At 36.3% G+C, this 13207-nt stretch overlaps 1 protein-coding gene across 5 annotated transcripts in view; it reads right to left on the reverse strand.

Moving 5' to 3' along the window:
* Nucleotides 1–2655: 2655 nt before the first annotated feature.
* Nucleotides 2656–13207, reverse strand: part of SPY (Tetratricopeptide repeat (TPR)-like superfamily protein) — a 97176-nt gene continuing 86624 nt past the window's right edge. For all 5 annotated transcript variants that reach the window (XM_089811832.1, XM_089811833.1, XM_089811831.1 and 2 more), the window contains exons 13-18: nt 7241–7435; nt 6787–6881; nt 6405–6540; nt 5615–5832; nt 4120–4247; nt 2656–3617 (exon numbers count right to left, since the gene is read on the reverse strand). In XM_089811832.1, the coding sequence (XP_089667958.1) occupies nt 3211–3617; nt 4120–4247; nt 5615–5832; nt 6405–6540; nt 6787–6881; nt 7241–7435 (1179 nt within the window). In that variant the 3' untranslated portion in view covers nt 2656–3210. The remainder of the gene's footprint in view (nt 3618–4119; nt 4248–5614; nt 5833–6404; nt 6541–6786; nt 6882–7240; nt 7436–13207) is intronic.

Consider the following 13207-nt stretch of genomic DNA (forward strand, 5'->3'; position numbering starts at 1 on the left):
GACCACCCTAGGTATTGGAGAGGGAGTCATAAGTGTAGTCCATCCTAAAGCATGAAGAGGCAAAAGTAAGTGGTAGTCTCACCCCTAGGTTGAAGATTGGAGATTGATAACTGTAGTGATAGGACTTAATAAGATGGAAATAAGTTGCAATCCATTGATAGAAAGAAGGTTGGAGATCAATAAGGGTAGTCCATATCACTTTGAACGAAGGGGCAGAAATAAGTTTTTAGGATGGAAGATGTTAGTACAAACAAGAACCCAATAGGAACGTATACCAAAAAAAGACAAGGAAGACATGATGTCAAAGACCGCCTTCTTTTTGAAATAGAAGCAAGTCTGTAACACCAATAGTGTCACTATAAACATGAACAATTGAGAGACAATTGATGGATCAGGCTGCCAAGTTCCACTAGCATAGTCAAGATGCCTTCTTCACTCTCCTAAAACATATTTGGGTACATGAAGGCAACAAGGGAGTCACCAAGGCATCAAGGTTCACTCGATCAAACTTCAAATCAGAGTATGGTGACCTCATTGTGTTGCTCAACTAAGTCATGGGCATCTCACAAGGTATGCAATTCATGAATTGGATGTATTACTTTATTGATGAAATTGTAAAATAGAAAGGGTAAATTTGATTGGGCTAGAATTAAGTGAAAATCTAAAATTACAACTTAGGGCATTGCAAAACTAGAAACAATTCCGCATGGGGTCCTAGCCCTTCTATTTGATTGCAAATCGACAAAGGTTGAAGTGTGAGTTTTGGTGAAGTATGAAATTGGGTGAAGGGCGAATTTGATTAAAGATTGAGATTCAAGAAGCCCTGCAATTTTAAGAAATAGTGGATTAGTAGAAGAGATTTAAAAATATTTGAGGCTAGGCAAGGCTTGGCTATTCGTGCAAGCTAGCTTGGTTAGATTCGAATGGGAAGGTTGGGAGACAATGAAGGTTAAGGAAGGCAAGAATAATGAGGGAGGTTAAGTTCAATTTCAAGGTAGTGGCCAAGAGCAAGGCTCTCAAGTTGCAAAGAAGTTCACATCCTAGGAAGCCATCGAGGCCAAGGCAAGATTACCCCAAGTGCATGAAGACCTCATCCTTTCGGGGTCAGGACATCAAGAACAAGCAAGTTCAAGTGGTGATGAGAAAGTTTCTAAGGACAAGCTCAAGCATCCAAGGCTTCACCTTATCTCAAGCATTGAATGAATTTATAACATAAGGTTGATGAGGTGGCACTTTCATGTGCATGCAATCAAATCATGCCAAGTGTCTTATGTTCTGATTGGTTGACAAATCATTGTAATTTTTTCATTGGCCCACAAAGTTGGTGCCCTCATGTAATTGGTTGAATAATGATAACCTTAATTAGGGTGTGTAAGATATAATCTTGGCCCTTGATTTTGCCTCTTAATCTTGACCATTCATTGTAATTTGGAGCCTCTATATAAGGCCATTTTGCTCTCATTTGTGAGGGAGTTATGTTGAAGAATTGTTGCCAAAATACTATCAAAATTGTTCTTTATTTATTGTTGTGGCTTGCATGGTGGATATACATGATTATTTTGGTGTATTGCATGGTTCTTCTATCTCTCAAATTAAAGTAAGATTTCATTTCATGTTGTTAAGAGTAAAAACAAATGGCTAATTGTATGGTGATGTTAGTGAATGTTTTATAGGGACCTATATACTACGCCACTAGCATCCTAGTAGCTTGTTAGGAAACCTTGTATGGTAATCTAGTCCAATCACTCCTAAGTTCTACTTGCATATCATCTTTCAGCTTGTACTCCAAGTTGGGTTGGAAGATAGGTGTCAATGTGAAAATCCCAAGAGTATCTCTTAGAATCATCGCACCAATGGAGGTAGCACCACTAGCAAGCTTTCATTTGGTCAGATCCTCGTCCGTTTCCTAATTTATCCGTCCATAGTAGTAGTAGAGCAATAAGTATTTAGTGGTAGGAGTAGTTGAAAGTGAAAGTGATCATGGAGAAAAGAACAAGTCAAGCAAGTGAAGTACCACCAAGTTATCTTCGAATTAATAACATAAGCCCGCCTACGTGATTACCAGCAAATCACATCGATATACTAAGTTAGTATCCACAGGTGTAAGGAACATTAGAGTTTTGCTTATGTCTTCATGAGTAGTAACTTTTAAAGAGAGGAATTGAGTGTTTGATATCCCATATCAGGTGTTCAATTGTTATATGTTATGTAGTGGTACAAAACTGACATCAACACTACCAACCAAGCTAAAACAGCATAAGCTTCTCTACACAAGAAAAGGAGTGTAACTTTTCCTTTCTCTGTAGTTAACCTTGTGAAGAGGAACTTGTAACAGTAAAGATGTCTCAAAATTACATAGTTAAATCCTGGTAGCAAATATTACAATTTGACTTGCTGTGGAAATTATCTCCTACTTATCAGTAAAGATGTCTGTTCATATTCAACTTATGAGGATGAGTAATCAAGTGAAAAATGTAAATAATTAATAAAGACCAATCCATGCATGCCAAATGTGAAATTTCAGGCTGAAAATCTTTCACCTGGAAAGAAAACTTGCATGTAAAAGGTGCACCCATATTTCTACAGGAAATATGCTAAAACACAAAGACTAATGCTGAACTGGAAACCAAAAATTGCAAGATTATACAAGAACAGTTAGGTGGAAAGTAGCCTGTAAGAATATGAGTTGCCAGTAACTGGCAGCTACAATATACATTAATTGGGGGCCCCAGAATAAGCTTCCAATCAAGGCCTATTTGAGAGATTTTCCAATGTTCAATTTTTGAAACTATGAGCAACTTTACACAGATGTGAACAAGTGCCATCCTCCATAATCAAGTAATTTACATCATTGATAACACAATCAATATAAGACCCACGTATACATCTTCGATTATATATGTATTTATAATGGATCTCTGGTAAAGGAAAAACCCAATCCATGGCTTAAAAGTCCTTCATGGTATACATTTCCACCATCCTCTTAAAAAATAGCAAGAATGTCATATTAATCAGAACAACCAACAGCCTCATACCAACTTTCAGAACTATTCAGCAAAACTGCGAACATAAAAGGTCTAAACCCCTCTTCATTTGTTGAGCTTCATATTCCCTGCTTTTCATAAATTTCCAATTGAGTATAGCCGGATTCTGCAGCACACAAGAAACCCTGGCAGATAATAAAATCAGTTTCTACTACTTTCCTTACTGCTAAAGAGGTCTTGACTCCTGGTTTATATTTCCTTCAGGAGTGGGTAAGATGGACACAGGGAATGTAACAGAATTGACACCATTTGCAAGATTAGTGCTATATGGCAAAATCTCTTTTGAATTTGTATCCTCAACAGAAACTCCTGTGTTAAGGGTAGTTCTTTCAAGTAGGCTTTCCTTTTCATAGTGCCTTAATGAAGGGATATCTCCTTTACAATACCGTTGCCATAAATATCGATATTTCGACTCTAAACCTTGAACAAAGTTGGCACCATCACAAAGCTGAGACCTCAACATTTGTTCCCGAAGACTTGTTCTTAGAGATGAAAGTGATGAAAGGTCAGAAGCCAATTCCAATGCCTTGTTGATATACTCATCTTCATTTTGAGCAATTAGCCTTTCCAAACCTGTAGAAGCCCACAAAAACGAGTTCATATAGTGCAAGCAAACGCCATTCTTTCAACAACAACAAAAAATGCATTCAACTCCAAAATGGACAGCGAGCTGTTGTTATAATATTACACCAGGCAACAAAATCCAGAGAAACATCAAATTCTAGGAGTTCCAGTGAGAAATCTTTAGGATCTAATAGAGTCCAATATTTACTGATTCGTATTTAGAACTCATTCTATTTTTAACATTGGTTGTATGGCCTTGCCAACAGAATTTGCCACAGTAAATAGAAATGGGGCAATATAGTTAATTATAAAAATGTGCACTAAAAAACTGCCTCCACAACACAACTTTGAGAACCATCAAAATAAAACATCCAACTACCTGTATCAGTATAAACGAAATATAAAACATTCAAGAAAGTCAAATTTCATTACTTTCACACATTACCATGCAGCTTACTAAGCTTACAAATTCGCATTTTGTGCATAGAAAAACCAAAAATAGAGAACATACCAACTTGATGCAGAAGGCTTACACCAACATTGTGAGCATGCACAGATCCTGCCATCGTAACGCATGGAACACCCATGTATAGTGATTCACATGTAGTGGTTGTTCCAGCATATGGAAATGTATCCAAACTGACAATCACATTAAGAGATGAGCAAATATAACTTAGGACAGTTTCGATAAAAAATATGTATCCATACAAATTCTAAGCCTTTGACTAGCATTGCAAGCCAAAGTTTTACAAATTGCCAAGAAAAAAATTGCATTACAATAGTTGTCTTCAAAACCAGTTGGTTTCACTACATTGTAATTGTAATACAAACCCATCAAGGATCAGTTCAGAAAAATATTAGTGTTAAAAATATATGATTAAAGCACCCCTCCATAATTTGTTTGATAAACTCAAAAACGAGTCACAACCCATGTAAATATATGGAAATAGTAACATATTTTGCAGAGCAGGTCTTGGGAAGATGTGGAAGGCATAGATTCAGATTATACATACAAGTTCAAGCAGACAAATAGATATAATGCACATTTGCAGATAAATGTTGATATGGTCACTATTTCCAAATACTCGTAAAGGAATGTTGCTTGAGCATTATTTGGGTGCATGAGTAGAATTAATAATTGTGAAGTTTAAAAGAGCAGAAGTGAACACACAATGCTAGTCACATAAAAATTGTGCTAGAGTTTTCTTAAAGCATAATAATTAATAAAAATCCACATTTCATTCAGAGTGGTCCTACTGACATTTATGAAGGCCCTAAATGCTATTGACAACCAATGGTGAAAGCAATTAATGAGTGAGTCTCCAAAAGGGTGCAAGGGTCTACGTTTTGAGGATGTAGAACCTTGGTTGAAAACAAAAATGAAATTTGAAGAGGACTCTTTGAAGCGCGTAAGGGATCTGTGGGTCAAAACAGGGGTGTCCATCAATTCTGAGGGATGAAAAGATGCAAAAGATTGGTCACTGATCAATGTTAGCGCAGTGTCCCCTAAAGGGGCAATGTTTTTGAGAGTAGTGGATTATGACGGAGAAGTAGAAAAAGGTGCATTTATCACTAACATTCTTTGGAGTGCCATTGTGCAAGTTCTTGTAGCTGCTAGGTTATTGGGTGAGCGTCATTCAGACAAGATGTCTTTTGAACACCTTTTGTTGTTCAATCCCTCAATCTTATGCTACAAAAAATTGGCACCAAAATTGATTGGAGCAAAAAGGTATGTGTTGAGGTTGATGTGTTCTACATGTTTGTCATCAACCACCATATGTCACGACACATTTAAAACCATTATTGAAATTGGTGCTGCTGAAAGGTAAGCTAAAGAAAGATATATTTCATTTAGCATCACTTAGGACAGAGCAGTCACATTTGTATACCTTGAACAAGAAACACATAAAAATAAATGTCACAAGATTGCACTTCTGCTAAAAATGAAAACAATTATGGAGCATATATCCCATTAATAAAATTCAAAATAAGCGAAGAACTCTCACCTTATATCCATCAATGAATATGCTTGCATGTGGTCATGGTTAAGCAAAATCAAAGGTAAAAGATCAACACGCAAGGACTCCAACCCAAGTTCTTCCAAGGTTGAAAGAAACCTTGCCCTTACACTATCACAGCAAAAAGGCTTGCACTTAACAACCAGTCTTGATGTAGGAATTGCACATAAGATTTTTGCCCAAACACGTAGAACCCGCGGTGTTATCTGGAAAAAACAAGATGAATATGCAATCTTTATTTTTCTGTAAATCATAGTTCAAAGAGATATGAAGTTTCAAAACTATTATCAATTGCCTCCAAGACTATTAATTCTTCAAGAGATTGAAAATACAGTAAAACTCTTGCCATCTTAGAGGGATACACTTAATAGAACATCCAGAGGGTCCAACGCTATTGATTCTTCAAGAAATAAAGATTAACTCAAGAACTGAATATAAAGTGGTAACTATGGTCGTCTTATAGGAATACACCTAATTGTGCATCAAAATCCTAGATTATAAATGTTAAAGACACTTTTAATCTTTTCAACTATATTTCACCAATATCTTCACAATAAATATTAAGCTACAGTCGATCTAAATTATTGTAGCCCAAATAATTCTCCCACAACTAACTAATGATTGTCAACATCTAGCCATGTTTCAAGTTTAAAAGCAACTACACTTCAAACATCATAAATTTTCCATAATGACACATTATTCAAAATCATTCCCTGGTAGAATTTTTTTGAAAGCAAGTGGATTTCAGGCGTTAAGTGCTTTAAGAAAATGATCTTGCCTTTGCGAGGTTGTTAAAGCTTCCAAAAGTGATGAATCCATTCGACAGAGCTGGTGTTTGTACAACTGGCCCTGCTTCTGGAGATGGTGTATAACAGAGGAAACAACCAGGCAACCTGATAAGCTCTTCAACATGCCTGCAAACAGGGATATCTGAGAATAGGTAACCGTGAAATTTGATAAAGAAGCTGTAGCCAAATATGCATACAGCATGATTTATATGTATCTGCAAGTTCAAACAAAGATAATTCTTATCCATATAAAAATAACAAATATTTCAGAAAAAACTATTTGCCCTTGTAAACAGAGATATATTTCTATTTGCAATTGAATCAAAAACCAACATGAGAAATGAATGAAAACAAGATACAAACTTCACTGACTTCTGTTTTGAATTGGGGGGGTCAGCCAATGAATCTGTAAATCGAAAATCAATGGTAGGCAGACCCGTTGTATTGGGATACCCAATCCATGTGGCCTGCATGGACATCATTGAATTAAATATTACTCAGATAGAAATCATTCAATAGAAAATTTCAGAAACCAACTCAAACGTAGCACAACAAAATTTAACCTTAGCCTATCAGCATAAATAATCTTCTGGTTTCCAATATTTGATAAAAATATAATTTTAAGAAAAGGAGCAAAATATGAGTTCATGCATTTGTCAAACTCTAAATCTCTTTATGGATAATCTATTAAAAATCAAAGTTGGCAAAGTTGGACATATATTCTACATCAGTTAGAAAAATCAAAATACCACCAATACTGGAGCAGGACATTAAAAATCAGTTAAGATTCAATCCATTCAAAATGTCAGAAAAAATGACCCCGCACCTGTACTGGTGCAGGCCTGCAAGCCATCATCCCCAATCTATTATTAGCTGTATGACCAGTCAGCTCCACCAAAATATCAACTTTGTCTTCTCTAATAATGGTAGCTAGCTTCTTCTCATCAATTCCATATACATCTCGCCACAAGCCTCCTTTCCTCAATACTCTATCCTTAAATTTATTTGTTTTTGCATCTGCCTGTCAAAATAATTGTTATTCAAAATTATCAAACTGTCGCACAAAGTGAAGTTATAACCATTCCAACAATATTGAAAAGAAAAAAATCAACCAATTTAAGTATACAAGTAAAAAAAGAGAACATGTTTTAATACATTTTTTAGGAAAAACCTTAGTTGCCAATTCGTGAAACAGATCCAATTCGGGCACATGAATTGGATCCGTGGATTTGGGATTTTTTTTTTTTCCCGATTATAATTGGTGGAGGATTTGCGTGTGTGTGTGTATATATATATATATATATATACTAAAAAATAAGAGAAATATACATAATTCTAAAACTAAATCATTTCATAGAATGAATCCATGATTCTAGTATGGATCTACAAATCTAGTATACTTGATAATTGATTTTTTTTTATGATTATAAAGAAAATCAACATGTTCACATTGGTTTACTGAATTACAAAATGAAATTATGATCCTTATGGATCCTCGGGCTGCGGCTTGGATCCTTGAGGATCCGGGCAGGATCCTTCATTCTGCCTGTGGATCCATCAGGATCCATGGTATACTTGATAATTGATTTTTTTTTATGATTATAAAGAAAATCAACATGTTCACATTGGTTTACTGAATTACAAAATGAAATTATGATCCTTGTGGATCCTCGGGCTGTGGCTTGGATCCTTGAGGATCCAGGCCTGTGGATCCTGATGGATCCACAGGCAAAATCAAGGATCCTGCCCGGATCCTCAAGGATCCAAGCATGAGTCTGGACCGAATCTGGATCCAGCCTGTCTAGCACGAATCTGGTAACTAAGGGAAAAACAAACGAAAATGACAATGGTCCTGGAATTGTAAGCATAACGAAAAGATCTTGATCTAAAGTTCTGATGCAGGAGCATCCAGAGGTATAAGGGCAATCCTGTGTCACCCAAAAAAATGTACTTAGACTTAGTTTCTGTTTCATGTCTTTACATTTTTGGATACCCATTTGGCTCAAATAAAGGTTCCAACTCTCATAGTTCAACTATCAGTGCGTTTGAAAGTCCCGAAAAAATAGGAGCATGTATTTGGGCCATCATTTCGGTAAACTAGAAGGTGTGAATTGGCCAGATGAATGTAATCATGATTTAGAGCATTCCAGAAAAAGAATCAGGTCAATAGGCCCCACGGTTTGAAAGTTATTGCAGTTTTTTGGGTTTTGGAGACCTAAGAATGCTTCAAAGTCAGGTTTGGGGCATTAAATGACCTCGAAAAGGGTCGAAAAATGGGGGACGAGCGAAGCTTGTCCATAGGGCTGTAGAGCGCTTCGAGAGCTTTCCGAAAATGTAAACGGTTCGTCAATCGGAGCTACGGTTCAAAAGTTATGCCTCCCGGAAGTTCGGTTACCGTTTCTGGATTCTTCTAGATTTGCACCGACTTCTAATGCAGCTTCCGGAACCTTCTATTTCGTCGGTGGATGCCTACTAGCACTTTCTAGAATGTACTCTAGTCCTTAACCCTCTAGGGTCTATTTAAGGAGATTTCTGGCATTGTAAAAGGCAGTTCGGAGTGGAGTTTGAGAGGAGGTGCTAAAAGGAGAAATATTCTCCAGATTTATGCTATTGTAAGCCCTTAGGGCATGTTCTGAAGTTTATTTTCTCTGTACTATTTGTACTAGCTTATTTTCTCAGTTAAGATAATTTCCCTTTTCTGTTGGTTCCATTATGTTCTTGGGTTGTGTCCCCATCAAGTTCTTAATCCAGAACATTCATGACGACTAGAAATCTGAAATACAAAAGAAAAATTGTAAACAGAATACCATATAAAATGACATGCGTGTAGCTAACTTGGAACTGTCATCATTCTCAACATATATCTAGATCTAGAAAGTCAAACTGTTATAGATATACAGAAATTATTGATTCTACACCTAATTTGAGCATAATAGGAGTATTTTATGACAACACCAACAAATAATAAAGTGGCCAAAAACACACTAGCCTCTCGAGCAAAGGCCCCTCATATACTAAGATTACAAGAAGATAATAGATACAACTCCAAGGTTCCTACTTGCAACTTAATGTTGGATATGAGCTTGTTTGGCTTGATATGCTGGTAATCCAAGGAGACTTACACTATTGACACTAAATTTCAAATCTTCTAGGGTAGACATTAGATTCAAATCATTACTAACCACACCAACAGCATCAATAGGATGCATATCAGTGAGTAAGCAATAACTGAAGTTAACCTAATATCAATTTCCAGTTGACCGCACAAAGCAATTTGCAATTAGTGAACTACAAGTTAGGGTAGGTCAACAACCTCTGATTCTGAAGCACTTGAAACATAGAATTCAAATCGTTCCTTAACATGTTGGAACAACACAACGCCTTCCTCACAAATTGGGATTCCACAAAATTAAACAAAGCAGGAAAACCTAAACAACTAAACCACAGAACTTTTTGGTTCAAATGGCTCAAAGTGGATCTACAACCAGACTCTCTAAAGAAAACTAAACTAACAATGAAAACTGAACCTCTCAACAATCTTAGGCCAAAATACTTAAAGAAGATCAATTACTAGGCTTGACAAAGCAACAAAACTCAAACAAACAGAAAGAAAACCTACTCTAACTTCTTCAGCCAAATAGTATAGGACCAACTTACTCTAACAATGTACTCAATTTTCCATCATGTCTAGAAAAAAAGTCCCTATGGAAATCAATTTTCCACCGTGTTCAGATAATGAGTCCCTATGGAGGTTATTTTTCCACTTGAGCAATATGGAAAAGTTCAAGGATGAATTCAAGGAAAAATAAGGGACTATTTTCCCTTGATGGACTGTGTGGAATTTTAAAGATAAAATTGGATGCACAAATGAAAACTCGAGATGTCCCTGTACAAATCAGCTTTTCACCGGCACATTAACGACAGAGACTAAAAAGGAAAATGTAAAGGAAATAGTCCCTATGCTGGCTGAATCTCCACCAGTGGCTCATATTTTAGTCCCACATTCACTGTGGAGTTGCAAAAACGGAGGTTAAGCCATATTAAATTGCCACTGGATACAATAATTGAGTACAAAGAAAGGAAACAATTTGAGTTTGGAGACTGAAGAAAATCACTAAGGGCTGATGGAGTAAAGACAGAGCAAGAAGAAAGAATCAGATCAACAGTTATCAGCATCAAGGAAAGGGGCAGACTTGTGAAGAATTAATCAGAAATTGAAAAGAATCAATGACCTACCCAAGGAGCCAAAAATTGATTCAATCAAGGCCATGAAAGCTGTGAATCTGAAAAGCAGAGGAGATGATTAAAAATCAGACTTAATTCAGTTTGGCCTAGGGCAGGAGGAGCTAGCCTAATTTCTTGGCAAAAATAAAAAACAATTTCAAGGAGAAATCGACTAATGTGAGGTACAGATGCAGAAACAATCAACAAACCCTGATTTCCAGCACAGATGGGAATTTAAAGGGCAGAAAAAAGGATCAAAAGACACAATTACATCATTAGAGAATGAATTACTCTCAGACTTGGGTGAACTTGTTATCGAATACAATCAGAATACAAGAAATTAAGAGAAAACATCAGCAAGGAATGTATTTCCAGATCAGAGGCCAAGTTTCAAATCATTGATTCAGGATTACATTCAAATGCAAACTCAGTTGATTAGAATATTGTTCTTTAAAGAAGCATTCATCAAAAATATATTAATTTGTTCTTGTGTTCCAATCATTACTTTGATTTAAAATGTTTTCCTTTGCAGGATTGAGGCATGTGAAATGATCGAATCAGGATGATCAGAAGGGGTGGATGGACTAGTTTGGTGACTTCACAACATCAAGGAGGGAAATCAAAGCTTGTGAAGGAAGAACACTACGACAATGAGGACTAATATTTGAAAGGGTGACTTAAGGATTCAGAGCAAGTTCAAACTTAAGGAAAAGATTCACACTTTAAGATGGGATTCAAAGAACAAGTTGTACAAGGAAAGTGACTAAGTCTACAAATCCAAGATCCATATGAAGGACCCAAGCATAATAAGGGGTTCAAGAAGATCAAGTTGAAGATGTAAAAGATCGCCCTTGAGATGAAGATGACCAAGAATCCCAAACAATTAAGGTAGAAATACAAAGGATTCAACTACTACAAGAAGGACAAGATACTAAAACTAGATTGCTAAATAATGAGGTGGCATCCACCCAGCCTCACACAATCAAATTATTTTTAAACATGTGAAACGCATGCTCAAGTGGATATGTACTTCAAAGCAATGTAATTTTCCCACTAGCCCATAAATTGGTGTCTTATTGTCATTGGATGTCATTTAATGTTTGTAGCAACCCTAATTAGGATTTTCTAGAGGTGATCTTGCCCATTGGTTTTGAATCAGTCCTGGCTGTCCTTTGCATTAAAGTCTCCTATATAAACCCTGCCCCTCTCATTTGTAAAGGGAATCTTTGGAGAATTATCATTTTGATGCTGCCAAAATTAAAATAAATCACTGAAGTTGGGTGAATTGGTGAAGACTTTGGAGTGTAGTGTGGTTCTTTGATTTCTCATATATAGTTTAGAATTTGCTTTAAGTAATTTGTTGAATGAAAGAAATCTTGGATGAAACTTTGTGAAACTCACTTCTACTTGTAGTTTGCTGATTGTAAATTGCTTTGTGTGTTCAGATGGAATCTGACATACTTTTGATAATTGCTCACTCATTGATATGCAGCCTATTGATGATGCTGGTGCGGTTCGTAATGATTTGAATCTCTATTATCTACCTTAGAAGATTGCACTAGCTTGGTGGAAGTTGATTACAAAACTAAGTCTAGAAGAGTTCATAAAGACATTCATTCTCTCTTGAAATCTACATTTAGAATAGGATCTCTAAATCCTTCCTCTCTCTGAGGCTTATTTCGAGGTCTTGTTAGAATTAGGATCAACCACTTGCATTGTTAAATCCACATAGAAAATTTGATAAATAGCATAAGTCCCCTTGGATTACCAGCATACATCAAATCAAATGAGCTTGTATCCAACATTAAGGCGGAAGTTCACAAGTAGGAACCTTGAGTCACCTCTATGATCTTTTTGCAATCTTAGAATATGAGGGGTCTTTTCCTGAGAGAAGATAGAGGGTTTTGGGTAATTTATTCTGTGTTGGTGTGGTCATAAAACACTCATCAACGAGGGCTAAATACAGCAATCAGTACTTTGTTTCTACTCAAAAACAATGTCTGCCCAAGTTTCCAGTAACACAAGGGCATGAATATGGAACGTGGGTGGTGTGAAGAATTACAGGGAAGTACAAGCAAATAAAAGAGGAATCATGAGGATCCCAAGTGATACCACAAGAAACTATGCCCTTCAGTAAGGTTTTTACTAGAGTATAATTAATATGAAAATCATGGGACCAGAATAAGGATGGGCACAACTAAGTTCCTCAAAAAAGGCATGCCGTAGAACAACTAAGGATGTTTAATAGAAAGACATGTAGACAAGGTTTCGTGCTGACTCAAAATTGACCAGGAAGCTTAATTAAATCCTTCTTGGTATTTACTGGGTAGACTTCTTTCCATCCAGCTATATGCACTGCAGATTACATCAACTGAGTACTCAGTGCCCTAACATCAAGTAAGATCTTCAGAAGAAGGTTAAAATTCAGTAAAAGTTGAGCAATGGAAACCTTAAGCAAGCATGAACTCTCATATAATTGAATTGACTCATAACAGTCAACACTACATCCTCCCAAACAGAAAGCATTGAAATCAATGGCAAAGATGAAGGCAGTATGTCCATTACTCAA

This window comes from Cupressus sempervirens, chromosome 11 (assembly GCF_028749045.1).
Source record: "Cupressus sempervirens isolate cs-2001-9-10 chromosome 11, ASM2874904v1, whole genome shotgun sequence".
NCBI classification, from domain to species: Eukaryota; Viridiplantae; Streptophyta; class Pinopsida; order Cupressales; family Cupressaceae; genus Cupressus; species Cupressus sempervirens.